The sequence below is a fragment of the Enhydra lutris genome, unplaced genomic scaffold, assembly GCF_002288905.1.
Source record: "Enhydra lutris kenyoni isolate GAN:26980312 unplaced genomic scaffold, ASM228890v2 scaffoldscaffold10, whole genome shotgun sequence".
Classification (NCBI taxonomy): domain Eukaryota; kingdom Metazoa; phylum Chordata; class Mammalia; order Carnivora; family Mustelidae; genus Enhydra; species Enhydra lutris.
In genome coordinates this window covers 20,356,007-20,381,704 of record NW_019154094.1, presented here as the reverse complement: position 1 = coordinate 20,381,704, position 25,698 = coordinate 20,356,007, and the positions used below count along the sequence as shown (strand labels likewise).

General features: G+C 39.4%; 1 protein-coding gene across 2 annotated transcripts in view; it reads right to left on the bottom strand.

The window, feature by feature from the left end:
• LOC111144220 (synaptoporin) overlaps window positions 1–25,698 on the bottom strand; it is a 315,398-nt gene that overhangs the window by 134,239 nt on the left and 155,461 nt on the right. The window contains exon 1 of one of the 2 annotated variants that reach the window (XM_022498432.1): window positions 24,700–25,098. The exons of the other annotated variant lie outside the window; for it this stretch is intronic. Within the exon in view, the coding sequence (XP_022354140.1) occupies window positions 24,700–24,723 (24 nt within the window). The 5' untranslated portion in view covers window positions 24,724–25,098. Of the gene's footprint in view, window positions 1–24,699; window positions 25,099–25,698 lie in introns of those variants that run through there. 2 annotated transcript variants of the gene reach the window in all.

Genomic DNA, 25,698 nt, shown 5'->3' with positions numbered 1-25,698 from the left:
GGCTTACCAAATGCAAGCCATGCGTAAAAACAGGCATCATATTGAGCTCATGATTTCATGAGCTCAGAATTATTCTTAGAACTGTTGTCAGAAGAATTCTGAAATATGCAAATAATTGTATATAGAGATTTAAAGGCCTTCCCCATGTTCTACTTCCTTTGAACACCTCACTGGCCAGTTGCATCTCTAAACTGTTCATACTTTGAAACATTCATACACTTGTTGATCATTCTGATTTTTTGGCCATTTGATTTCTGGGTCAGAACCTCTGAACCTCTCAAACATGAAGCATGGTCATCAAATCAACTGTGTCGTAAGAGACAACTTGCCACGATGTATTATTTTGATTACACAATGGAGAAAAAGAGCAAACCTTAAACAGGCAGGTAAAAGCATATTATTCATATTGAAAAATACTCAAAATAGTAGAGTAGAAGTTCTATAGGAGTAGTTTGAAGTAGATTCTAAAATAATATTTTCTGATTATACCTTAAATCATGATAAGAACACAGATGTTTTTACTTAGTGAGACTCTGTGACCAGCAGTGCGCTGGGTGCTTTAGAGACATTGTTATCTCTGAAATCTCATCACTCTGGGAGGTAGATGCCATCATCATCCCCATTTCAGAGTTAGGTAAACTAAGGCTTAGAGGGGTTAAGGTATTTGTCCAAGACCACTCAGATAGGGAATGACAGTTTGAATCCATACTAAAAGAAACAACCAAAATTAAAAATCTAATTGGTCACCGTTATAGGATATTAGTGAACAAATCCATTATTTTAAAAACTAGTAACTGAAAGGGAAGAATCAGTCATTTATCTTACATTTTCTTTATGAGTGCTATTTGTAAGTGACTAAACAGTAGAAGAGAGGAAATTTCCCATTTATAAAACTATTCCTCTAATAATGGAGAAGGAATGATAGAATTGGAATATCACCATTTTGCAATTTATTATGGACTGAATGTTTGCATCCCGCCCAAATTCGTATGTTGACGCCTGAATTTCCAGTGTGGCTGTATTTGAAGATGTCAACTCTAAGGAAGTAATTAAGGTTAAGTCCTAAGGGTAGGGCCCTGATCCAGTAGGACTGGTATCCTTGTAAGAGGAAACACCAAAGCTTCCTGCTTCACTGTCTCTTTCCCTGCAGACACACTCACCAAGGAAAGGCTATGGGAACACACAGTAAGTAAACCTACAAGTCAAAACAGGAGGCCTCAGAATGAAATCTATCTTACCAGCACCTTGACTTTGGGCTTGTCAGCCTCCAGAACCGTCAGAAATAAATTTCTGTTATTTACGCCACCCAGGTTCTGGTGCTTTGCTATGGCAGTCTGAGTTCAGACATGACCCTTCATGAGTTAATATATGTAAGCACAGATGACTGATAACACAAAAAGAGACACAATCAGATATTATGTGCCTTAGTCTAATAGAAAAAGACCTCACCAACTGTGACGTATTCTTGGCAAGAAGAAATCAATCAATCAATCATTCATTCACACTCTGAATTTCAGCGAGCCTCTATTCCCAAGTGCCAATTTACAAAACAGTATAGAAGGGACAGGAACATGTAAAATGACACCATAGGGACTAACCCAGTAAAATCCAGACCCTGAGAAACTCTCCAAGGGAGAACACCTTGTTTGTTCAAGAACAACAATAACAAACAACAAAAATGGACAGCATGCATGAAAGAAAGATTGGAGGGGGAGGCTGAGAGAGAGGAACTTATAGATTAAAAAGGTTTTAAGAGATATATCAATCCAATGATGGATTTTAAAAACATCCAGATTTAAGGAAACCATAAAAAATCATGAAATTAAATGAGACTTTTGGGAATTTGTAGATATTTAATGATATTGATTTACTGGTAAAATGTGAGATACAGTATTGTGGTGCTTTTGTATTCAACTACTTTGAGTGATACATACCAATTTATTTATGAGAAAACTGATAGGATACATGGGAAAAAGGTATAACAAGAGGAGCATAAAAAGGAAGAACCCTGGCTATGAGTTGATTATTGTTGGAAGTAAGTGATGAGTAAACAGAGGCTCATTAAATTATTCCCTGTTTTTATGTCTGAAAATTTCCATTATTCGAAGTTTTTAACAACTGAGATCATATTATAAATGAACCTAGATGTGAATGTACATATATAGACAAAATTCAATAGTTTTTTAATTTAATATATGTAAACGGTTTTCATGTTTTCTTTTTCAAAGATATTCAAAAACAATCTTAATCAAAATTCCTGAGAGGAATGCTTTTTACAGTGAGGAAGTCTCACTCTGTTCTATTATTATAATGCTGCAGGACTTAGAAGAAAATATATTCTATTTTTTAACAAAATTTTCTTTCTCAATAATCTTTTATTGATTGTGCTAAGAGCCCATTTAGTTCTGCCTCATTATGAAAGAGCAGCTTTTTCTCATTATGTTTTAATGAGATGAAAGATCACCGTAGCCTAAAGGACTATACATGCCATGTAAAGGACATCGTTTCCTAGGCAATAAGACAAAAATCCCCACCATCATTCAATAACGTCTTTCTGCTGATTAAATTCAAGAGGTAATAAAATATATCAAATTACTTAATATTTAATATATTGGTTTTCATTTCTGAGTACTAACATTGTTGAGTGGAGTTCATATAGACCGAACTGCTAGGCAGAGACATAAATATTACCGCATCCACTTTTTGCATCCCTGCAAAAGGGACTGCAGATTGGAGCCATACCGTGATTCCGTAACTAAAAGAGCAAGTGACCTTTCCTAAAAAATGTAGTTTCTGGCTCCCGGATTATATTTAGAGCACCTTCTAACACATTGAGCAAGGTTAAAATGCTATCAGAGAGCTGTTGTATTTGTTCATGGGAATTAAGTCATGCAAAAACACAGTGACATAATTCTAAAAGGTGGGAACTGCATGAGCTGGAGAATCGTGCAAGTTCTTTGATGAATGTGAATAAAGATCAACATGACAAAATTGTCATCAGGGTAGGCGCGATGCGTAGCTCATAGCAGGTATTTAATATTAATTTGTTGAGCAGATGAAAATACATCCCAGGGTTGTATTTTGAGGTTCTCCCTCTAAACAGGGAAGAATCCACAACTTTATTTCCAAGTATTTGGGAGGGCAGGTGATTCAAAGTGATTCAAGTAAGAGTCTAAAAGGAGGTAAGCAGAACTAGAAGTTAGAAGAAAAGGTATCCATATGAAATTTGAAATCATGTAAGGGAAAAAGGCAGAAACAATATGATAAAAGTAGATAAGAGTTACAATATTTGAATGGCAACATTCCAGGAAGTGACATCATCTTGGAAGTTGGAATAAGATGAACTTGTTTTGGGGGATATTTGATAGTGGTCATCTAGGAAAGTCCTGCTGGGTTGATATGGGGACTATCTGTGGGTTGCTGTTTTACCTCAGTTTACTCTTTGGGAAGTTGTTGAAGGCTATAAGCTTCCTTCATAGAAAAATTCTCATCACTAATATATTTAAAAATTATCACACAGATGCTGTAGATTCAAAGACGCTTTGAGGCTCTCTAATAGGACACATTCAGCTATCCAAGAACTTCAGACTAAGACTCAACTGTCCTGAAAGAGAAGAACAACTTATCAGAACTACAGCTGGTGGTAGACCATTTATGCCTCCTACTAGGACATGTGCCTCATATGTATTCCTCAGTTACTTTTCAGGCCACCACTCTCTCTAAGGCACTTTCCAGTCTACCCCTCCCCCTCCAACTTAGATTCCTGATCCCACTCCTTCCAGTTGTCTTCAGTACTTAATCGTAAATCAATTCCTTTAGAATTATGTCCCTATCTAATTCCTTTTTTGTTATTTCCATGTGTACTGGAAATTTGTCAAACGTGAAATCCAGATCTAGATTTTAAAGCCAGATCTGGCTCTTCTTTTACAAGGGGGCTAACTTGAATGGAAATCACTTCACTGAAAGGGTAAACTATAAAATGCTCCACAGCAAAATAGAAAGCCAGTGACTTTATCTTGTTCCCTCAATCGCAGAAGAAAGCGACAGAATCCTCTCAATCACTGCATGTGGCATTGAGTTAATTTCCAATGGAATAAACTGGTCTCTTGTGGAATGTGATTAATGGTGGCCATTGTGGCTAGACTTGTGTCTGCCAGAGCAGAGGAGCCCAACAAGAATAGTGAGCTGGACCTGCGCTCATTTCTCTGATGGCCATGGTTGCCAGAGAAATGCTCATTTCTCTGATGGCCCATTTCCCCTTCTAGGAAACCAAACACACAGCCTAGAGACTGATTTGAGACAATCGGAAACTTACAGTGTTTTGACTTCCTTAGCAGAGATTGGTTGGAAATGCATATTTTAATAGATGCACACTGAAGTATGCAAAGGATAATTTTCCAGTCTAATGTTTTCATCTCTTCCCAATAATAATAGATGTGAGAGGATATCATCATTTGAGAGAGATAAGTCTCAGCTCATTTTATATCAATGCACAATTTAGGAAAGGCATCTTCTATGACCTCTGTTATCAACAACTCTAGGAAGCCGGTCCCCTATGATCTGGGAATAAAGTGTAATGCAGTAACCTAAATTAAAGGTTAATGAGTATAAATTCACATCATGGAATTCAAGGTTTTATTTGATATATGGTTCTTCCCAGAAGAGTCTATTAGCTAATGCAACTTTATCAGAGGTATGTGAACTATCTCCTTAAAGTTAAAAAAAAGATCATCTTCTATATGTAAATATTTATTAACTGCTTACTGAGTGCCAGGTGTGTCAATGCTGGTGATAGATAAATAGATACAGATAGATAGATGATGGATAGATAGATAGATAGATAGATAGACTGATGCCATTCACTTGGAGCTTAAACTATGGTGGGAACAATAAGCAATAAATGAATAAACAAATACAAAATTGTGATAAAGGAGATAAAAGTACAAGCCAGTACAGTGATAGATAATAACAGTGGGGATTTCTGAGATAAGGTAGACACGAAAGTCTTCTTTAAGGAGGCAACACTCAACCCCAAAAGACTGAAAAGGAGCTAGTGCAGGGAACATTTAGAGATGGATAAAGGGACAATCCCAGGCCGAAGATTCTGAGAAAGGCAACAACTTGGCCTGTTTGAAGAAATGAAAAGAAGCTCTTGTGGCTGCAATGGGCAACGAGAGGAATGGCATAAGTTGAAACTTGAGGCAGGATCAGGCAAGTCCTCTTAAGGAGTCCGGATTTACTCCATGAAATCTGTTTGTTACTTATTTATGAATCACATCACAGTAATTATTAGTAATAAAACATTCATAATCAAAAGAATAATTAATCCATGCCAGACCTGAGTAAAGTGCTTTACAGGCATTTTCTGAAATGGTCATTCTGACAAGACTGCAAGACAGATGCTACCCTGGTTCTACACTAGGGCAACTGAGAGTCCTAACATGGTAACTTCTCTAAATCATACAGTGAGTAAGTGGTAAAGCCAGGAGTTGAACCCTAGGCTGTCTAACTTGAATTCTCAGCCAAATCTGGAGACATCCTCTTTTTCTTGAATCTCATCCATGCCTTAAAGCATTTGAAGACAAGCAGAACCTGCCTTTGGATTAGAACTTAGAGGAACCTGAGCTCCTTTTGATCTCATTCAGACTTACTATTGTATTTGGCAGATGCTGAAATGAAATCTGAAATCGTTATAGAACCAGTGGTCTCGGGGGAAAGGGTTAGAAGCTGTGTTTTGACACAAGTCCAGAAAAAGGCCAGAACAAAGATGTAAGAAGCCAACAGACTTGCTCAAGTGAAAGGAGGAAGCTCTTACATTTATTTGGCTTTTATTGGTTGATATGTTTCTGTGCCTTGGAAAGGACTGATAGACAAATGCCAGAGGGACGTGGAAAGAGCTGGGTAATGTAGAGATTGCTTCATAGGAAGTAGGTCTCCTTAATGGTTATGATTATTTTGTTGTTCTCAATTTCTTTTTTTTTTTTTAAAGATTTTATTTATTTATTTGTCAGAGAGAGAGATTGGGAGAGAGAGAAAGCACAGGCAGACAGAATGGCAGGCAGAGGCAGAGGGAGAAGCAGGCTCCCTGCTGAGCAAGGAGCCCGATGCGGGACTCGATCCCAGGACGCCGGGATCATGACCTGAGCCGAAGGCAGCTGCTTAACCAACTGAGCCACCCAGGCGTCCCTTGTTCTCAATTTCTAAATGCTGCAAGTCCAGTGAGGCACCGGGAATGAAACAACAAATCCACTGTGACATTAGGATACTCGACTTAATGAGCATATAAAGGCTGTACTCCTTTTAGGGTGACTCTTTGAACCCCCGGGAATAGCCTCATTTGAGATAGACTCAACACATGGTACCTTTTTTCTGTCCCATGATCAGAGTCAAAACCCTGAAAGCCATCTTGAATTATTCTTTCTCTCATCTCATTCAGTCACCTCACTTTGCTGGTTCTGTATTCTTAATAATGGCCATAACTGTGTCCCCTTCTCTATTCATCTGCTACTATCTTTGCCCAGGCCACCACCATCTCTTGCCCAGGGTAATGGAGAAGTGTCCCAACAGCTGTACCTGCCTCTAGCCTTGTTGCAGGACATCCAGATTCTATTCTGCTGCAAGAGTGATCTTCCCAGAATGCAAGTTTTACTATGGGGCCTCCATTTCCCCACCTACCACCATTCAGTGACTCTCCATTGCCTACCACATAAAGTAACTAAAGTAACTTCCTTAGAACAGCATGCAAGACATGCCTTTAGGTCTTTGCCTTTCCAGCTTCATTTCTCATTGTCTTCAGTGAACAAGGAATTACTTAAAACTGCACTCCCCCACCAAAAAAATCTTGGTTATTCTTTGTCTATAAGCTCTATCTATGCTGCTGTCTTTCCTAGAGGGCCTTCCCCATCTTTGTCTTTTAGACTCAATCAAGTGTCCTTTCTTCATAGAGCCATTCTTATCCTTCCTTCACAAACCCATTCTTATATAACTTCATAATTTTGTGGTAGACAGAATAATGACCCTCCCCACAAAGATGCTTATGTACTAATCTCCTGCCATATGATTATCTTACATGGTAAAAGGAATTTTACAGATGCAATTAAATCAAAGACCCTGAGATGATGTTATCCTGGATCACCCTACTGGGTATTTACCCTAAAGAAACAAATGTAGTGATCCAATGATCCAAAGGGGCACATGCACCCAAATGTTTATAGCAGCAATGTCCACAATAGACAAACTATGGAAAGAACATAGATATCCATCAACAATGAATGGATAAAGAAGATGTGGTATATATATATATACACACACACATACATACATACAATGGAATACTATGTGGCCATCAAAAAACCCAAAATCTTGCCATTTGCGAAAACATGGATAGAATTAGAGGGTATTATGCTAAGCAAAATAAGTCAATCAGAGAAAGACAATTATCATATGATCTCTCTGGTATGAGGAATTTGAGGGCAGGGTGGGGAGTTATGGGTGGGTAGGGAGGGGAAAAAAATGAAACAGGATGGGACTGGGGAGGAAGACAAACCATAAGAGACTCCTAATCTCAGGAAACAAACTGAGGGTTGGTGAGGGGTTGGTGGGGAGGGATAGGGGGGGTGGGTTATGGACATTGGGGAGGGTATGTGCTATGGTGAGTGTTGTGAATTGTGTAAGACTGATGATTCACAGACCTGTACTCCTGAAGAAAATAATACATTATATGTGAAGGAAGGAAGGAAGGAAGGAAGGAAGGAAGGAAGAGAAAGAAAAAAGAAGGAGGCAGATAGCTCAGAGTCAGAGAAGGAGATGTGGTGACAAAAACAGATGGGGTAGGGGAGAGATTTAAAGATGGCTGAACAGGGTACTGGTTTGGAAGACGGAAGAAGGGGCCACAAGCCAAGGAATTTAAGTAGCCTCTAGAAATTGTAAAAAGCAAGGAAAAAGATTCTCCCCGAGAGTCTTCAGAAGGAATGCAGCCTTGCTGACACCTTGATTTTAGGAATTCTCACCTCCAGAACTAAGATAAACTTGTTACTTTAAGTTTTAAGTCACTAAGTTTGTGGCAATGTGTAGTAATTGTGACGAAAGTAAACTAGTATACATTCCTGTTTCTTCCTTCTGTCACAGGGGAAATTCATCCCTCTGTCTTCAAACTTCTACTAGAACCTCTATGCTTCATAATTTACATGCTTTCCTTTCCTAATCAAAATATTAGCTCTGGAGGGCAGGAGAAGTGTCTCATGCACATTTACACATGAGCACAGGGGTGGAACAGAGATAGCTATTTATTCATTCATTTACTTCTCTGTCCATTCACTCATTCAAATGGATGTTATTTATTGAATGTATAATATGCACCAGACACTGCTACACTCAGTAAATGCATTAAAGAGCATAAACAGAGGTCTTCTGTCTTCAAGGAACTTACGATTGGATGGAAGAGGTGGACATTAATTAAATAATCTCCAAAATAACTTGAGTTGACTGAAGGATATGTAGAGGTGGATGACGCGCCTGTCAGAGTAGGCAGAGGGAATGGAATATGTGAAGCTTCCAAGCGGAATGAAGCCATTCAGTCAGGGACATTTTTGGGAAGACATGATCTGGAGAGGCACACGGGGGCTAGATGCTTCATGGTCTTTTGGGTCTTGATAAGGATACTGACATTTAACCTAGCAACAGTGGGAATTTAATGGAACATTTTAAGCAGGGGAGCTGGATAAGAAGACTTGAATTTAGAAAAGAGCTCTCTCGTTGCTATGTGGAGAAGGGCGTGGAGGAAATGTGTGAGAAGAAGAGTAAAGAATAGCAGGACCTTTTATGGGAAGCTGCAATAGTCCAAGGGAGAGAGAGGAATAAGAGTGAAGATGGAGAGAAGTACACAGATTGAGGGATACTCTGGAGGCAACACTGTCAGGATTTAGATCTGAGTTTGATGTTAGTGGGTGAAGGAGGTGTCCAGGATGACTTTGTCGAATGAGAGAATATAACATTTTCCTATAGCTTGGCAGTAGAACTCATTCTGTCAGAATTAGGATGTTATAGAGTCCATGTAAAGAGCCCTGAATCAGTTCAGATCAGTTTAGGACCTGTATTTACATTCAGGTCCCTTAAGCATTAGGCTGTGTGATGTTGATAAATCACAGAGTTTCCTCTTCCTCAAATGACAGAAAAACAATCTTCTCAAAGGAGGTAATCAAATGAAGTTAGAGATTTAACTCAATATAATAACTTTTTGTTGATTATCTATTTTGCCCATACCATGTTTTATGAAATCTGGAAAATCCAAAAGGAAGATAGATGTGATGTGTTTCTTTATTTTGAGGTTAACAAACTTAGCTGGAGAGGACAACACTAGTGGACATGTGTATTAGGATCATGTTGACTAAGACATAATTGCAAAGCAAATTATATAGTGCTGGCTAAACATGAAACTGAACAACAGTGAAGTGAGAAATCATTGTGACCATTGCCTTTTGGCTACTGTATAGGAAGGAAGGTCTTAGTCCAAATGTGGTTAGAGTTTAAAAGGCAAAATAAATAAATAATTAAAAATTTTAAAAATGGAGAAAAACATAGTGTGAATAAAGAAACAGAAGCAGGAGCACCTGGGTGGCTCAGTGGGTTAAGCCTCTGCCTTCAGCTCAGGTCATGATCCCAGGGTCCTGGGATTGAGCCCCGCATCGGGCTCTCTGCTCAGCAGGGATCCTGCTTCTTTCTCTCTCTGCCTGCCTCTCTGCCTACTTGTGATCTCTGTCTGTCAGATAAATAAATAAAATCTTAAAAAAAAAAAACAGAAGCAATTAAGGAGTGTTTGGAGTGAGTGAAGTGTCTCATTTCACTGGATTGTGAAAATTCAAACTGGTAGATAGTGGAAGTAAATGTAGGCAGGTAAACCTGGGGCCAAATCAGAAAGTGGGGTGTGGCAGAGAAGCTTGATCTTGATGTAGTAAGATGTGAGGGAGCCACAGAAGTTTCCTAAGAGGAGAGAGAAGAGATAGGGGGAGACTAGTTAGGACAGAGTGTGCTGGATATTTTGGATGGAAGAACAAAAAGATCAGAGAGAAATCTGAGTGGTGTGGAGGAGAGACTAAGAGATACTTTGGAAGGATTCTCACAGAATTCGACAGTTTTGCCTATAAAGAAAGCGGAGAAAGGAGAGTGTGAAAGGACTACAGGGTTTTCAGTGAAGAGCCTGGGAAAGGGACAGTTTTAGTGCCAGAAATGGGTTATGAGAAAAGGGAGACAATAGGTAGGCCTGTTTTGAAGAGAACAAATTCAGATGAGATTGTGATGATCAAGTAAGCATATTCTGCAAGTGAGATAAGAAAACTGGATTCAAGATTTAAGGGACACGGTCATAAAATGATAGCTGAGTACTGGATAGATTGCAAAAATGGTTATAATTCTTTGCTTCTACTCCCATCAAAAAGTGGGGTCTCTTTCCCCAACCCTTGAATCTGCAATGACCTTATGACTTGCCTCAAGCAGTAGAATACGATAAAAAATGACTTTCTGTGAATATCAAGCCTCAGCCTTAAAAGGACTTGCAGCTTTCATGCTCACTCTTTAGGAACCTCAAGATTACCATGAGAACAAGCTAGCCTCCTCATTGATGAGAGAGAGAAGTTGTCCAGTCATCCGTATTTCCCAACTGGGAAATAGCCTACCCCCCACCTCAAAAAAAAAACAGAAAATGACCATAAATGCCATCATGACTGAGCCCGGTAAAGACGAGCAGACATACTACTGAGCTGAGCTCTGGCCAAATCGTTGATCTACAGAATCTTGAGCTGCATAAATAGTGTGGTTTCAAACCATTAAATTTTGGGGTAGTCTGTTACGCAACGAAACCTAACTGACACATAAACTCTGAGAGAGAGACAGAGGGAGAAGGAGAAAAAGAGAAAGAGGAGGGACGAGAGAAGAGAGACAAGCAGACGGCAGTGCTATCTATCTAAGTAAATCGCATAAATTTAGGGAAGAATCAACCTTGCAGATTTTACAAGATTTTATTAAAGCAACAATTCAACTACTTCATCATGTATCCAAAGCAAACAAAGGTTTAATGCCCGAAACACCCCGATTTTCACAAAAGGTGCATGCATAATTAGGAGCAGGAGACAAGGTAAGAAGAAAATTAATTGAGGGTTTGAAAAGAGAGAATGATTCATAAGAAGTGGGTTGACAATTCTACCATTGAGAGTGAACAAAGGCAAGAGGAACAAGTTAATATCAAATTTATCATGTCAGATGTTAGCAGTAACAATCAGAGCATCAGTCAGGAGTAAGGTAATTATATAAGCTTCCATTTGCCAGGCAGGAACCCAGTCAGGTTGTGGAGACTTCTACCTTCCTGGACAAATGCTTGCTAAATATTCAATGTGTCCTGAATATGGTTTGAGCTCTGTGGGCCTGTGTAGCTCTTCAGAGGACCTTTTCCTACCTTCTTAGGTAATACAAACTAGAACTTGCTCCACTGAGACTTCTGACCCTCTATAAAGTATGGGAATTTAATGACTTTCTTATTCTTCAGGTCCTTTTCACTTCTTCCTGTTTTCTACGTGATAAAGTCAGTTTCTTAGATGTTGAAGCACTTGAAGCTCACTTCAATCTTATTTTGACCTAATTTGTTTTAGCAGATGCAAGAAACATCACCAAAGAGCTCATTAAAATGTACCTTCTGTGCTTTTGGTGCTATGCTCATTGCTAAGTTCTTAGTGGTTATAAGTTTTAACGGGGAAAACAGTGACTTGTTAAGACCTTAAGGAAGAAAAATGAAATAATAACAAAGGGCCATTCTAAGTGGAAATATCAGTTCAATAGAATGGAGTTAGTAGAATAAAGAGCATAACTGATTGAAATTGAAAACTATCCTACAGCACTGAGGAATTCACCAGGAAGCTAATTCTCACCTTGAGAGAAGGAAAACAAGGGGGCTCTGAGCATGCATCATAGCCTCAGATAATCTGTGGAGACAGACTCTGAGGCATGTTAAAGAACACATTCTTAGCATGGAGAGTGATGACCTCATGTAGGGGACAAACATGCGAAGAAAGGTCCAGGTTTATAAGTGGTCCTACCTTAACACTCTGCCCCTGTGAGAGAGCCCAGGAGACCACACTGCAGAAGCCATTCTAGAATCTAGAGGTGGACTTCTGATCTCAGAGTTATGAGTTCAGGCGCCACAATGGGTGTAGAGATTACTAGAGTCTAGGGGTGAACATGGCTCCACTGGAGCCCAGTTGTGTTCTCATTGTGCTGGAAGAGTTCATAATTAGATCCAGCTCTGATGCTTTTTCTCTTTTATGTATTGTCTCTAACATTTTCATTATTAGATTGTATTGTTTGTGGACTAGTGGCATAATGAGGAGGGATGTTACATCTTTAAGGTACATTTGGACACTTAGCTGATAGAATTCATTAAGATATAATTTCAATTTTGAGTCAATAAGAATAAAATTGTTCCCATATTGAAATCAGAGGGTATTTAAAAAAAAAGAGATATTAGGAATAAAATGCTTTAAAAGCCCGTTCTAAACCTTAAGTAAAATTGGTTTGGAAAACTCTGTAACAGCCTAACAGGCTTTGTGTGTGTTTTAATATATATACAATTGTTTTGAAGCTGATGTTCCATGGCTCATAAATTCTATTTGCCAGTCTATTATTTATTCCACTTTCATCCTTAATACCATCATATTTAGACAATGGTAATAGTTTAAACCTAAAATAACTTTGACAAGTCCCCATAATGCAGAGCAATGACATCACACAGACCCATTCCTATCTTGGAACCTGATCCTTCTTTTATGAGGCTTTTAGGGATTAAATAAAGTGAGTTTCTCTCTTTCTCTTTATTAAATAAAAAAATTTAATTGATTAAAATTATTTAATTAAATAAAATTAAATAAAGTCAAATAAAGTGAGGTTGTATGGTAGAGTTCATGTTGAATTTGGGGAGAGAAAACCTAGGCTTGACTCTTCACATCACTACTTGCCCATACTAAATCTTTGGTCAATTGAAAATGAACTTTCTAAGCCACAGTTTACCTCACTTGATGGAAAACTCAATATACAGTTAATCTATTTGTTTCCTGGAGTTATTGTTATATCACATGGAATGATGCATTCAGTGCCATGAACCTACAATTGTCAGACATTCTGTGGGAAGATGGAAAGGTGGCCCCAGTGAGTCATCAAGACTTGAGTCCATTTAAATCCTTCAAATAGGGTGACTCCAGATTTTAAAGAAAACCTAGAGAGAAAATCTGAAAACTCACAAGGATGAAAAATAGTTATTTGTACTCCTAAAGCCTTGCTGTAGGCTTCTCTTAATAAATTTACTGTGTAGGGGTGCCTGGGTGGCTCAGCTGATTAAGCAATTGCCTTTGGCTCAGGTCAAGATCCTGGTCCCAGGATTGAGTCCCATATAGGGCTCCCTGATCAGCAGGGAGTCTCCGTCTCCCTCTGACCCACCTATCATGCTCTCTCTCTCTCATTCTCTTTCTCTCAAATAAATAAATAAAACCTTTAAAAAATAAATTTACTGTTTAATTTAATTTATAAAACTATGGGTTTGAAGGGCACCTGGGTGGCTCAGTGGGTTAAACCTCTGCCTTAGGCTCAGGTCATGACCCCAGTGCCCTGGGATCAAGCCCCGCATTGGGCTCTCTGCTCAGCAGGGAGCCTGCTTCCCCCTCTCTCTCTGCCTGCCTCTCTGCCTACTTGTGATCTCTGTCTGTCAAATAAATAAATAAAATCTTTAAAAAATATGGGTTTGAAAAAATTATTCTCCTCCACTGGATTGCTATTTCTCCATAGCTCTTACCGTGATCTAACATTTTTTATTATTTGTTTTTTGCCCCCCATCTCCAACTCTCTGAGTAACATATAACACTCCTGCATTTCTAGTGACTGGGAAAGTTCCATGCATTTAGTAGAATCTTAAATAATATGTGTTGAATGACCAAATAAATGAATGAAATGATAACATGCTAAATTAAACATCACTTCTAAAATTTTCAAAGTAGGTTTCTATTTATAGTAACCAAACTATAATTTCATAATTATGTTATGATATTATAAATAATCTGAGAGCAACTTTGTGAAATTTTATTTTGTTTAACAACCAACAATAACTCTTAATGACTTATTTAGTTTGATACTACGTGTCACATGCTTATAAATACTATCAAAGACCACACAACAGACCCTCCTTCCCCCGTGGTGAAAATTCTTTCCCAACTTCATAGATGAGAAAACTGGGATTCAAGAAATGGAAATCACTGGATGAAAAGTCACACAGCTAGTGGGGAAAGGGAGCCAGAATCTGAACCCAAGGTTTGGATAGATTCAAAGTACACATTCCACACCGATAGTTCCTCCCAAAAAAAGGATTAATTAAAGGTAAAAGTTAAATGTGATTTACTGTTTGTCTGATAATGTCTTTATTGCATCCTTGTTCTGGATAAATACCATAAGAGGAATCTTCAATTCTAACCTGACAGTCATTTTCTCCTAGTGTTTAAAGACATTACACTATATTTTGGCATTTATTGCTGCTCTGAGAAGTCTACTTTGAATCTAAACATCATTTATAATAAAGTCCCCAGGTGATTCTGATATAAATGGTCCATGGACGGACCACACCAGGAGAAAAAGATTCTGGAAGTTAAAGAGACTCAGAGTTTCTACAGAATCTTCTTTCCCAACAGTTCCAATTCTTCTGGCAGGGGGTGGTGGGGATGTGATGCCATCCATGAGGAGGGTTGAGGTCATCCCCACTGAAGAGGCAGAGCAAGGAAAATCTGGGCAGCTCCAACAACTGGTCATTTGGCATCAAAACCAGAGCTAGAAGCCCAATCTTTTAATTTATTTTACAGATGAGTTTCTAAAACTTAACTGGGCATGTAAATTCAGCCAGAGTTCACCTAAATGTAGAATCTGATACTCAGTAGATCTGGGGTGGAACCCAATCTTCTCCACATCCAAGAAGCTCCCAGGCCATGCTGCTGGTCTGTCTACCCTTGCACTATGCTTAAAGGCTAAGGATTCCAAATTCCTAGGCCCCCCAAGTTCCATTTCACTTCAACAAGGGTCATAGCTCTTCCTACTCAGATACACATTAAAAGGAGCCTCTTTCCTCCCATTTTACCAAATTTTCCAGGATATGCACCAAATGAGGAGTGTCTTAATCACCTTTTTCCAGGTTAACCTAGTGTGTAAGAGCCCAGGCTCAGGTCTCAGAATCACCACTTATGAAATGTGTGACCTTGGGCAAGTGACTCAGGCTCTACATGTCTCCTTTTTTCCATCCTTAAAATAATAATAGTGATTCCTCATCATGCTTCTGTGGTAGTTTTGACTCTCTGAGGTGGAGAGAACAGTGCTGGGAATGCAGCAAGTCCTGCCTAAGTGTCAGCTCCATGGTCTTTTATCATGTTGTCCTATTGTGTGACCCTCATTCAATATCCCTAGACTTATGAAAGGAGCCCATGTCCTTCAGGATTTTATGGGCTCTAATCCTTCCTCCTTTTAACTCCCTCAAAGAGTCGCTATGATTAAGTGAATTAATATGCATAAAACACTTGGAGTTGTGCCTGTCACGTAATTAGTACCCAAAGATGGCTTAGCTTTTAGCACTTACTACAATGGTAATTAAATCACTTTAGAGGGATTTTTAAAATGACTCTCCTCCATTAGACTGTAAATCTTGGGAGAGTAGGGTCTACATCTGTTTTAGTCACCTCTGTATCCCAATTTTTTTAAAGATTTTTTAAGTGATCTCTACACCCAACATGAGACTCCGACCCATGACCCCAAGATTAAGAGTTGCATGTTGCTGGGGCACCTTGGTGGCTCAGTTGGTTAAGCACCTGCCTTCAGCTCAGGTTATGATTTCAGGGTTCTGGGATGGAGCCCCATGTCAGGCTCCCTGCTAGCAGGGAGTCTGCTTCTACCTCTTCCTTCCAGCTTGTTCTCTCTCTCTCTCTCTCTCTCACAAATAAATAAAAATAAATCCTTTAAAGAAAAAAAAAAAAGAGTTGAATGTTGTACCAACTGAGCCAGCTAGGTGCCTTTCTGTATCCCCAACTTTTAACACTGAGACTGACACACAATCACTGCTCAATAAATGCCGTAGATTGCTTAAATGAATAAATATATGAACAAGTGAATGAGCGAATCAGTAAAAAAAAAAAAAAATATCCTTGCCTTCCAGAAGCGATCCACAGGGAAAAAGTTTGAGAAAACACTCTCCTAGAAGGTAGAGGCACTGGGAGAAGGAGAAAAAAATTATCCTGGGGAACTGGTCTGGGGCAGGTTTGGAGTAAGTGTTTTCCAAATACCTCGGAGGATGAGGAGTTTATAAATGCCAGTGTGGAGTGAAAAAGTGAGCTGCGGGAAAGGAGTCTGGGGAAGATCTGCCAGCAGATAATGGTCTTGGGAGAAAAATACGAGCTAACCGAAGTTCCTGATCAGATGTGTCAGGAGGTGCTTTGAGGTAAATAAAATACGGGAAATGAGGAACCTTTGAATTTCCTGCATGGGGGGCTAACAAAGAACCCAGGGCAGGGGGGTTTCTGGGACCTTCGGTCCTCAGGGAGGAGAAAACCTGTATTTGTGAATTCTCCTGAGGCACTTCTGGGATCACACTGAGAGAGGAGAGGGTTGAAGTCACACAGTATTATAACATGACACACTGATATCAGAGGTCATGTCCACAACCTCTTCCACCCACTACAGCAAATGGGTTATGCCTGGACGGAAGGGGGTGAAAAGGTTCCAAAGGAGTAGAAAGGAAAATTCATGGGCTTTTTAAAAGATGAGCTCATAACAGGGAATTGCTTTACCCATATGGCATTTGGTTTTATTATAGTTATTCTTCAGTGATGACGCCATCTCTGCAATTTATAATATGGACATGAATCTCCCTTTGAGATGAAATTGCCCATCAAAGCATTTCCAGACAATTCTGGACACTTCCCATAACTGCAGTCATTTTCCTGGTAAACTGGGAAACACTTTCCCTACCTCATGTACTCATTAGGGCATGGACTGAAAACTGATAGCAGAATGGCCTTTGACTGCATAAGGAAGGAAAAGATGACAATGAGAATAGAGAGACACAACAGTGTTTAGGCCTGCATGGTCTCAACAAGGCTTTCCTATGGTGTCTCTGACAGCAATCCTCTCTACAACTCTAGGGAGAAGAAGCCTTATTTCCATTTTACAGATGAAGAGACTGAGGCACAGAACAGGCAAATGAATGGCCCAAAGGAGCAAAAGTGGCAGAGCCAGGATTCTGACTCATTTCCTTTCATTCCAACTCAGTTCTCCAAGGTAGTGCAGGCAGAAGTTCTCCCGATGGGCATTCTGCCAGAACAAAATGCTTAGAAAGTCTTTAATCTTGGCAAATGTGCCAAGGTATACCTACAGGTATACTTACAGATACCTTTAAACAAGGATATGGGCCCAGGTACAATATGAGCCCCTCTCCTGGGAAAGCCATGCATCTATTCAAGCTCAGGAGCCTGTGTGATGAGTGCCATGGCGAATTACCACCTGTCTTTCAGGTGTTCTCAATGTCTTTCACTCTTTTAAGGTCCATCAAGATACTCCATGCATCTGTAGCTTCTAATGAGGCTAGAAATATGGTTACATTCACCACGAAGATTCTTGAGTATACTCCATTAAAACCACTAGGAACCTATCTCAGGCACCTAAACATCTGGCAATAACCCAGAACATGCACATTTTCGGTATGTGCCAAAACCATAAACTGGGCTTTCTCCATTTGAAACGATTTTTCAGGTCATTTGTATGGAAGGACATTAAGCTTTGCTTTTGTCTTCCTTCTGCACCAAATTCACCATAAGATCTTAAGAAACTTCACTCACCTCCTGGGGCTTCAATTTTCAGACTTAAAGAAATTAAGTTTTAATATTTTACAGTCATCAGGAAGAGGTCAGACGTTTTGAGGGTGTCATCTTTTCCTGCTGGGATGCTGACTCATACAGTAGGTCCATCTGACTTCCAAAGCTGGGCTCTACCCATTCCACCAGACTGATCTCTAGGGCTTCCTCTGCAATGTATCACTCTGTATTCCCTGAACTACCAGGGGAATTCTAAGAGTGTATATGGACTGTCCCAAACTTCCCAGCTAATAAATATTGAGTAAGGAGTCAAGTCTTGGGCTTTCCATCCACTACAATACTGCATTTATTTCCAACATAGCCTCAAAGAGAAAAAGGCGTGCTTTAAATATACTTACCTTTTTTTTTTCTATTAAATGTTATAATTCTTCAGAAAAACACTGATTTTTAGTCAGTGTATGTGAGTGTGAATCCAGGTTCTAGTCATCATTAATTGCATATAGCCATTCTAAATGTCCATTTTTTCATCTGTTCAAACTTTATAATATTCTAACACTGCCTCATTTGTTGATTGCTGGAATCAAATGAGACAATGTAAGCCAAGTGAATGTAGTAAAGTGTTATATAGAAGGGATAATAATAGTGAAAAAAAAAACATACAGCTATCTTTTTTGTCTTTGTTAGGCAAGTTATACAGAATGCATACAGAATCTTGGGGTGAACCATGCAGCAAAGCATCCGAAAGTAAGCAAAGTAGAAATGAAATGGGAAGTATTGATCAAAGCAGATGATGATCACTAACGATCACTAAGTTTCTTGCCTAATGATTCTAAACCAGAGGTTAATAGGCATTGTCTGGAGATAATTCTGATTGTCACAACTTGGTGGTAGTGGTGGTGGTGGTGGCGGGGGGGGGGGGGGGGGGGGGGGGGTGGAGGGGGGGTTGTTACTGACATCTAGTGGATAGGGGCCAGGCCTGATGCTAAACATTCCGCAGTGCATAAAAGAACCCCCCACATCAATGAATTATCTGGGCCAAAATGTTAATAGTGTTGAGGCTGAGAAATCCTGGCTTATTAGAATTTGTATGAGTTAAGAAACTAGTATATCTTGTTTATTCCTATGCCCTAGTATCTAGCACTGCCCTTGGCATAATGTAATGTGGACACCATCTATCTATCTATCTACTCATCTACTTACCTACATTTCTTGAGTAGATGGGTACCAGATAGAGAACCAGATAATGTAAGTTAAATCTAGTTCAGATAGTCATAGAAAATCTTAATTCTTCTAGGTTTCCTCTCAGTTTATGCTTCGTCTTCTTTTCTTTCCTGCCCTGTTGAAGCTTGCTCCCTTTCTCTCCACCTCTAACACTAAGCAAGAATGAGCACGACCTATCAAATCTGAGAATGTCTAGGAGCAAGAAATAATGCTTATAAGACACAAGCTTTGCATGAACTCTTCTAGCAACCCCCTTCAAACCATCCATATCAGCCACACAGTAATCACATCTATAAATAAATGGATTCATTCTTACTCCTTCTCTGAGCATGAACCGATAGGACCAAAAGCACATATTTCCTGCAAACATCTTGCTAAAACAGTTCAATTATGCTTTTAGGAAGACACATCCTGGGCCATGAAATAGAAACTAGGTTTAGCTGAGAAAATGGAAAATAAAAGGCATTTAATTCGGGGAGTACAAATATTATACATCTCCCATACCTAGCCTGGTGCCTGGTACACAGCAGGCATCCTTTAATATATGATGAATGAAAGGAAAGCCTGGTGAAATCAGTGTTCCAATTCTTCCCTCAAATCTTCTCCCAAATAATTTTTCAAAATTTTCAATTAAAAAAATTTTAAGTCTCAACCATCCAATTTGAATGCCTCAGGAAGGCAATTTGAAAGCCTTAGGTTTTGAAAAACGGTGTCCATTTTTCTCTGTTGTGGCAGCGATCCAAAACCAGATAGAGATATATGGGTTCATCACTGAGAGGTAGATGTCAATATGGTGACTTAAAAAGTCCTTGCAGTAATAATTCATATTGCATACAAATGTTTATAAGGCCATATTATACCAGAAATAAAATAAGCCTGAAATATGCATCATATCTTTGCCAGAAAGTCTACACTGAGACAATGTGTGGTAATTTGGAAGGACTTAAAGATTCAGTAAGCAAGGCTAAAAGAGGTCACACAGGGACTATCAATAAAAACCTGGGTGCCTGGGTGGCTCAGTGGGTTAGGTCTCTGCCTTCAGCTCAGGTCGTGGTCTCAGGGTCCAGCCTGCTTCCCCCTCTCTCTGCCTGCCTCTCTGCCTACTTGTGATCTCTCTCTCTGTCAAATAAATAGATAAGACCTTAAAAAAAAAAAAAACAAACCTTTTGTGCCCAACACATCAGTCCCCCAAAGGACCATAAGGTCATGATTATCCAGTTATACTGGCCAACCCAAAGCTCCACAATGAAAGCTTGCCCTGTGCTGGGAATAAGCTTTCCAGAAACTGTACTGGAACGTGTTTCACGTTGCCCCCAGAATAATTTTCCATTAGTACTTTTGGCTAGAATCTGTGTTAAAAAAAAATGACCACTGTAAAATATATTAATTATGCAGATCCATTAGTCAGCAGAGTAGAAAGACTGAGGTGTTTCCATTTTCGACTCGTCCCAAATCTTTAAACATTTAAAGATACACTGATGACCAAGAACCTCTCTTAGAGGATTTAGCCCTTCATGTACTCGTATCAAAAGCTCAAATTCCTCATTGATTCCATTTTCTTACTCTAGTACAGAACAGGACCACTGGCTCTGTTTGCACACTGGCTTAGAATGTTTGATGACAGAATCAAGACTACTCCAGACTCATTACGCCGTATACCAGCTGCTTTCTCCTTACTTAATAGATCATTGTTAAGCTCTTAATGATCAACATGTTTAGGTAGACAAATCATAGCCAGAGAAAAGACAGAAGGAAACATAGGCAAGATAAAGTACAATCTCTACTGCTATTTATTTTTAATTTGATCACCTCTGTGAAGAAAGCTGTATCTTGCAGGTGGAGACTGAAATACGACACACTTCATAAAACTGTCTTTAAGTTCAGTTTTAAGGAAGAGCCTATATTTGATGAGCACTGTGGCTGAGCACAACATATTTCGTTACAGTAAAAGTGCTCATTTGGTAGCTCTAATATATTTAGAATCCTCATAAATACTCTTGGAAAAAGCAGATTGATTTAAATGTCTTCATCCTGACAGACTCTAAATACCACACTTTCTGATTAAACCACCCAATTATTATTTTTTTAAGAGCAAGAAAAAGAAGTAATAGAGAATCAATAAGTTTCCAAGCTCGCCTCTGACAAAAATGACTAACATTTTGGAAACATTTTATTGTGTACTACCTGCTATATTCTTTTTAATTAATTGGGTGTCTACATGAGGGCAGGAGGTGGAGAGCTCAAAACCTATTGCTTATTAGACACAGCCAATCACACCGAGAAGTCAATATGGTACCAGCATCTCAAACTTTAACTCTTAGTCCTCCCATTTCGTGGTGGGTTGTTTTGTTTCTTTGTTCATTTTTTTAGATCCCTCTGCATTTTGGTGAAATATAGCAATGGTATTCTGCACTGGGTTCTATCTTCTCGTAACATTTCCATCACTCATAATCTGTTCTCTCTCACTGGAGAGAATAAAATGCAGCGTTTCACAGACTCACCTCATGACTAGTATACACGGCCTCCAATCCAAAAACTGCCAGTTGAAGAGAAATTTCAAACATATTGATTCTATGTCAGTGCATTTTTCCCCCTAGAAGACTCAACTGAATTTTATTGGCTTAAATGGATTTCAAACGGGAAGCTCAGTGCTCAGGTGCAAAAGAATGCATTTGGGGACTCTGGATTTCAACTTTGTCACGCTCCTCAGCATGGTTATCAGCAGCTGTGTTCATTTTTTAATGACACAGGTGGTAGAGACCCTTTGCAACATTCTACCTGAAGTGCCACCTCAGCTCTTTTCAGTAGCCAAAAGTGAAAGAAAATCATGCTGGGGTGAGTAAAAGGAAGCTGAGAATTCTACAAAGTTCTCCACAAATAAATCAATTCAGTTCAATTGCTTTTTACATTTGCATCAATGATGAACCAGACTTGAGATGTTGAGATTTTGAAGTTATTGTCCCATCTTTATTTTTACCCTACATTCAAAAGATGGAAAGTCAAAGGGATGGATCTCTTTTAATCAGTTAAAAGAGCTACCTTAATTTAGCCACTTCTGCATATATCTCTCTGTAGGCTGGCTCCCTTTCATCATGTCCACATCTTTCTAGATGCACAAGTTGAGTGGAAATAAAACACACATTCTCCAGTTTCAAACACATAATTAGCCTGGAGTCACAAAAGCACAGCCTGAGAAGAAGGAGGTTATGTCGTGTCAGAAGGGGGCAAAAGAGTAACAAAAATAAGGTGTCTTATTGTAAGTTCTGGGAAATCATCCCAGTCTAGGAGTTAACTGAAAATCGCATGGATGAGGCGAAGCCCTGACAGATGGGACAGATGAAAAAAAAAAGACTCTAGAAGTTTCATCATCATCACCATCATCACTGTATTGACTCAAGCAACTTACATACCTGCCCTACATCTCAGTTTTTGCATCTGTAGAATGGGGAGGTTGTGTTATGTCCCTCGTGGGATGGCAGTGAAGATTAAATAAGCTATTTTAAATGCTCAGCACAGTTAAGCAGACAGTGAAAGACACGGTTGCATTCTTCATTTTGCTAAAAAGAATAAATGACCTAATTGTGACATAAAAATTCCCTGTACTATTTTCCCCATTGTGGCACAGATTTTTATTCCTTGGAATAGACTACAACAGTTTTTTGGCGATGGCCTTCTGGACTTTTCTGAAGTGATGCTTTTAAAGACCGGGCACACTGACCCTATGTCAAACTAAAGATACTGACCTCATTAAGATACAGATGCCCCATTGCCCTTCCTATGTCAGTGAATCCAAGCACGCTTGGAGCCTTAACACTTTTGTAAACTGGCCACCTGGAGGAAAAGACAGATGCTTTTACCCTCAGGGTGCTATCCCCTCTCACATCTTCATTAATCTATGTTACTGAGCAGTTTCAGATGATGATAAAGTCTGCTTTCTGGTAACAATGTTGGACATAACCTGTTCTAAAGCCATGTAAGGAGAAGAATGACAAAAGGCATTAGGGATGTTGAGGAAGAGAGTATGGCTGAGAGATGTTCAATGCTCTTGAGTTCATTCAGCAGTTAATACCGACAGCCCAAGGATAAAAGTTTTGTTTGTTTTTCAGTAAATGATCTGCTAAGGAACACTTGGTCCCAGTGAGGGTTTATGGCATGGAAAACTGTTATTAGCAACACTGTGACCCCAGTCACAGTGCAATATAAGTTCATGTGTGTTTGCAGGGTTTTTGAGGCTGAACTATGTTGGAGACTGCACTAGATTAATCAAAATTCAGAATTCTGTTTGTCAGAAAAGAGTAGCTTCATTCCAACATGCAAAGGGTGTGTGAGGGGCAGAACACCCCAAAGAAAGTAGAGGTGAGGATCAGAGAATTCCTAGACACTCAGGACTAGTTCCATGAATTGTCCTTAGATTATGCAGGATCTAAATAATTACTATACTGAAGATTCTATGCCTAAAAAGTCTAGGCATGCATGACATTTCCAACTTCACTTTCAAAATCTTTGAAAAATATATAGTCAGACCTCATCTTTCTTCTCATTCAAAGGTGCCTTGAACTTTCATTATAAATATATTCTAATTCATTTCACCATGAGAAAGTCTGTGCAGATCGGTCGATTGTGTAACATAAAGAGAAAATTAAAGCATCCGTTTGTTTCTGTTGGAACAATTACTTAATCATCTTATCATTTCTGCCTAGGGTAATTATATTAACAGAATTTCTCCCAGACTTCTCAATGAATAACAGAGAATCCAGACCTTCTACGACTCTCTGGAAACAAAAGAAAACAAAGCTAGCCAGGTAATACAACGGTGACCAGATAGTCATGTTGCACTAGTTTGAACTTAATAACAGCCACTTTGCTCTTGATCAGCTTTGGATACAGAAACATGAGAGCCAGGGCTGGGCATCTGACAGATGGTGGCACAAATACACAGTGCAAAGAAAGACAGAAGAGAAGCAACAGCCACTTGTGATTGCATTTTTTCACAGAACGTTAGAAATTTACTTTAATGACCTGAATACTTCTCAGAAATACAGTTCAATTAAAGGTTCACACGTACCCAATTTTACAGGGAAACTCGTCTCATTCATTCCACCTTTATAAGACCCTATGAAATTAGTACACCCCTTTCGGCACTGCATACATGTTTCATAGCTATTTATGGAGTTTAAGAAATTCTTGTTCTGACACTGATGGAGAAACTTTAATTAAAACGGTAAGCAGGTTGTAGCACAATGAATATACTTAGGACATTAAACACTCCAAAGGGGAAGGGTGGGGTAGAATGACATTACATTTTTATAAAGCAAAATATAAGTTTGCTTAAATAGTTTCCTTACTATGTTAAAAGAAAGCCGACACATCCTTTAACAGCTAAGGTAAGCATCACATTATCACACAGCACAGCCTCTTTGGCTTAAAAATATGAATATAAAAAAGCAAAGTAAAAAAAAAAAGATGTTACTACTAAAGATTTCAAAAATGATATTTGGAAAGAAAAGTGTGCAGCCTAAATGTACCTATGCAAATACACACACACACACACACACACACACACCTCCCCAGCCAGCAGTAAATCAAGAGAGATATAAAAACTTACCGGAGCAAATATCACCATACACATTTACAAAAGAATTGGTAATCCAAATTCCCTCTCCTGAAAGAAAATAGAGGTTGTCTCATACTAAAAATAAAGCTTCTCTGTCCACAGCACCAGCCACTTGTCCCTCTTTTTATGAAGCAAAGGAGGAGAACAAGAAAATCAATGAGGAGGGAAAGTGAGATTTATGCCAATCAGATGGCAGCCTCTGCCTTATTTGCAGAGAGATGGCAAAACGGTCATATTATTAGACAGTGACAACCCACAGCAGAAGTACAGCAACCTGATACTTCCCTCTGGTGAAAGGCTGCCTGCCTCGTGGGGAGGTGGTTACCATCATGGTGAGCTCCCACACTTGGCTCTTTGCTCACAACTGCAAGCACGGGGCTGCTGTGCGTAAGCAGGCTGCATCATGAAGACAGCACCATCTCCCCCTTTACTCCCGGAGCCCCCTCCTCCCTCAACATAGTGCTTAGAAACAACCTGGGAAACAAAAAAGAGCCGGGGTTTTGTGGGTTGGGGGTGTGGGTGGGAAGGGGTGGTTTTATAAAATCCTAATGAATAGATTTGCATAGATTAGGTAAATGTTTATATGTTTGTTAAAAAAAAATTGTCCTCATTTTTATGTAAATGTCTGGATGTTATGCATAGTGCCCATTTGGGACATTCACACACCACCAGTAAATAATCATGCAGGAGATGGTACAGGGAGACTTCTGGGGCTCTGGCAACTGGGGAAGGAATGGAATTACAACTTGGGTACTCGTTTGTTGCAGGAGCGTTACTGAAAGCCTTCTGCAAAATCATAAAACTGAAAAGGCTTCAGAGGTTTAACCATGATCTGGGGCTGCTTTTCCTATGAAGGACTTCTGCAGGAAGGAGATGAGCTTGGCTAGTTCAAGGGGCCAAAACCACGGCAGCCCGAGGCAACGTGTTTTGGGGGGAATTGGTATCAAATTCATGGAGAGGCTTCCCACAGCTTCCACGCTGTCCTCACAA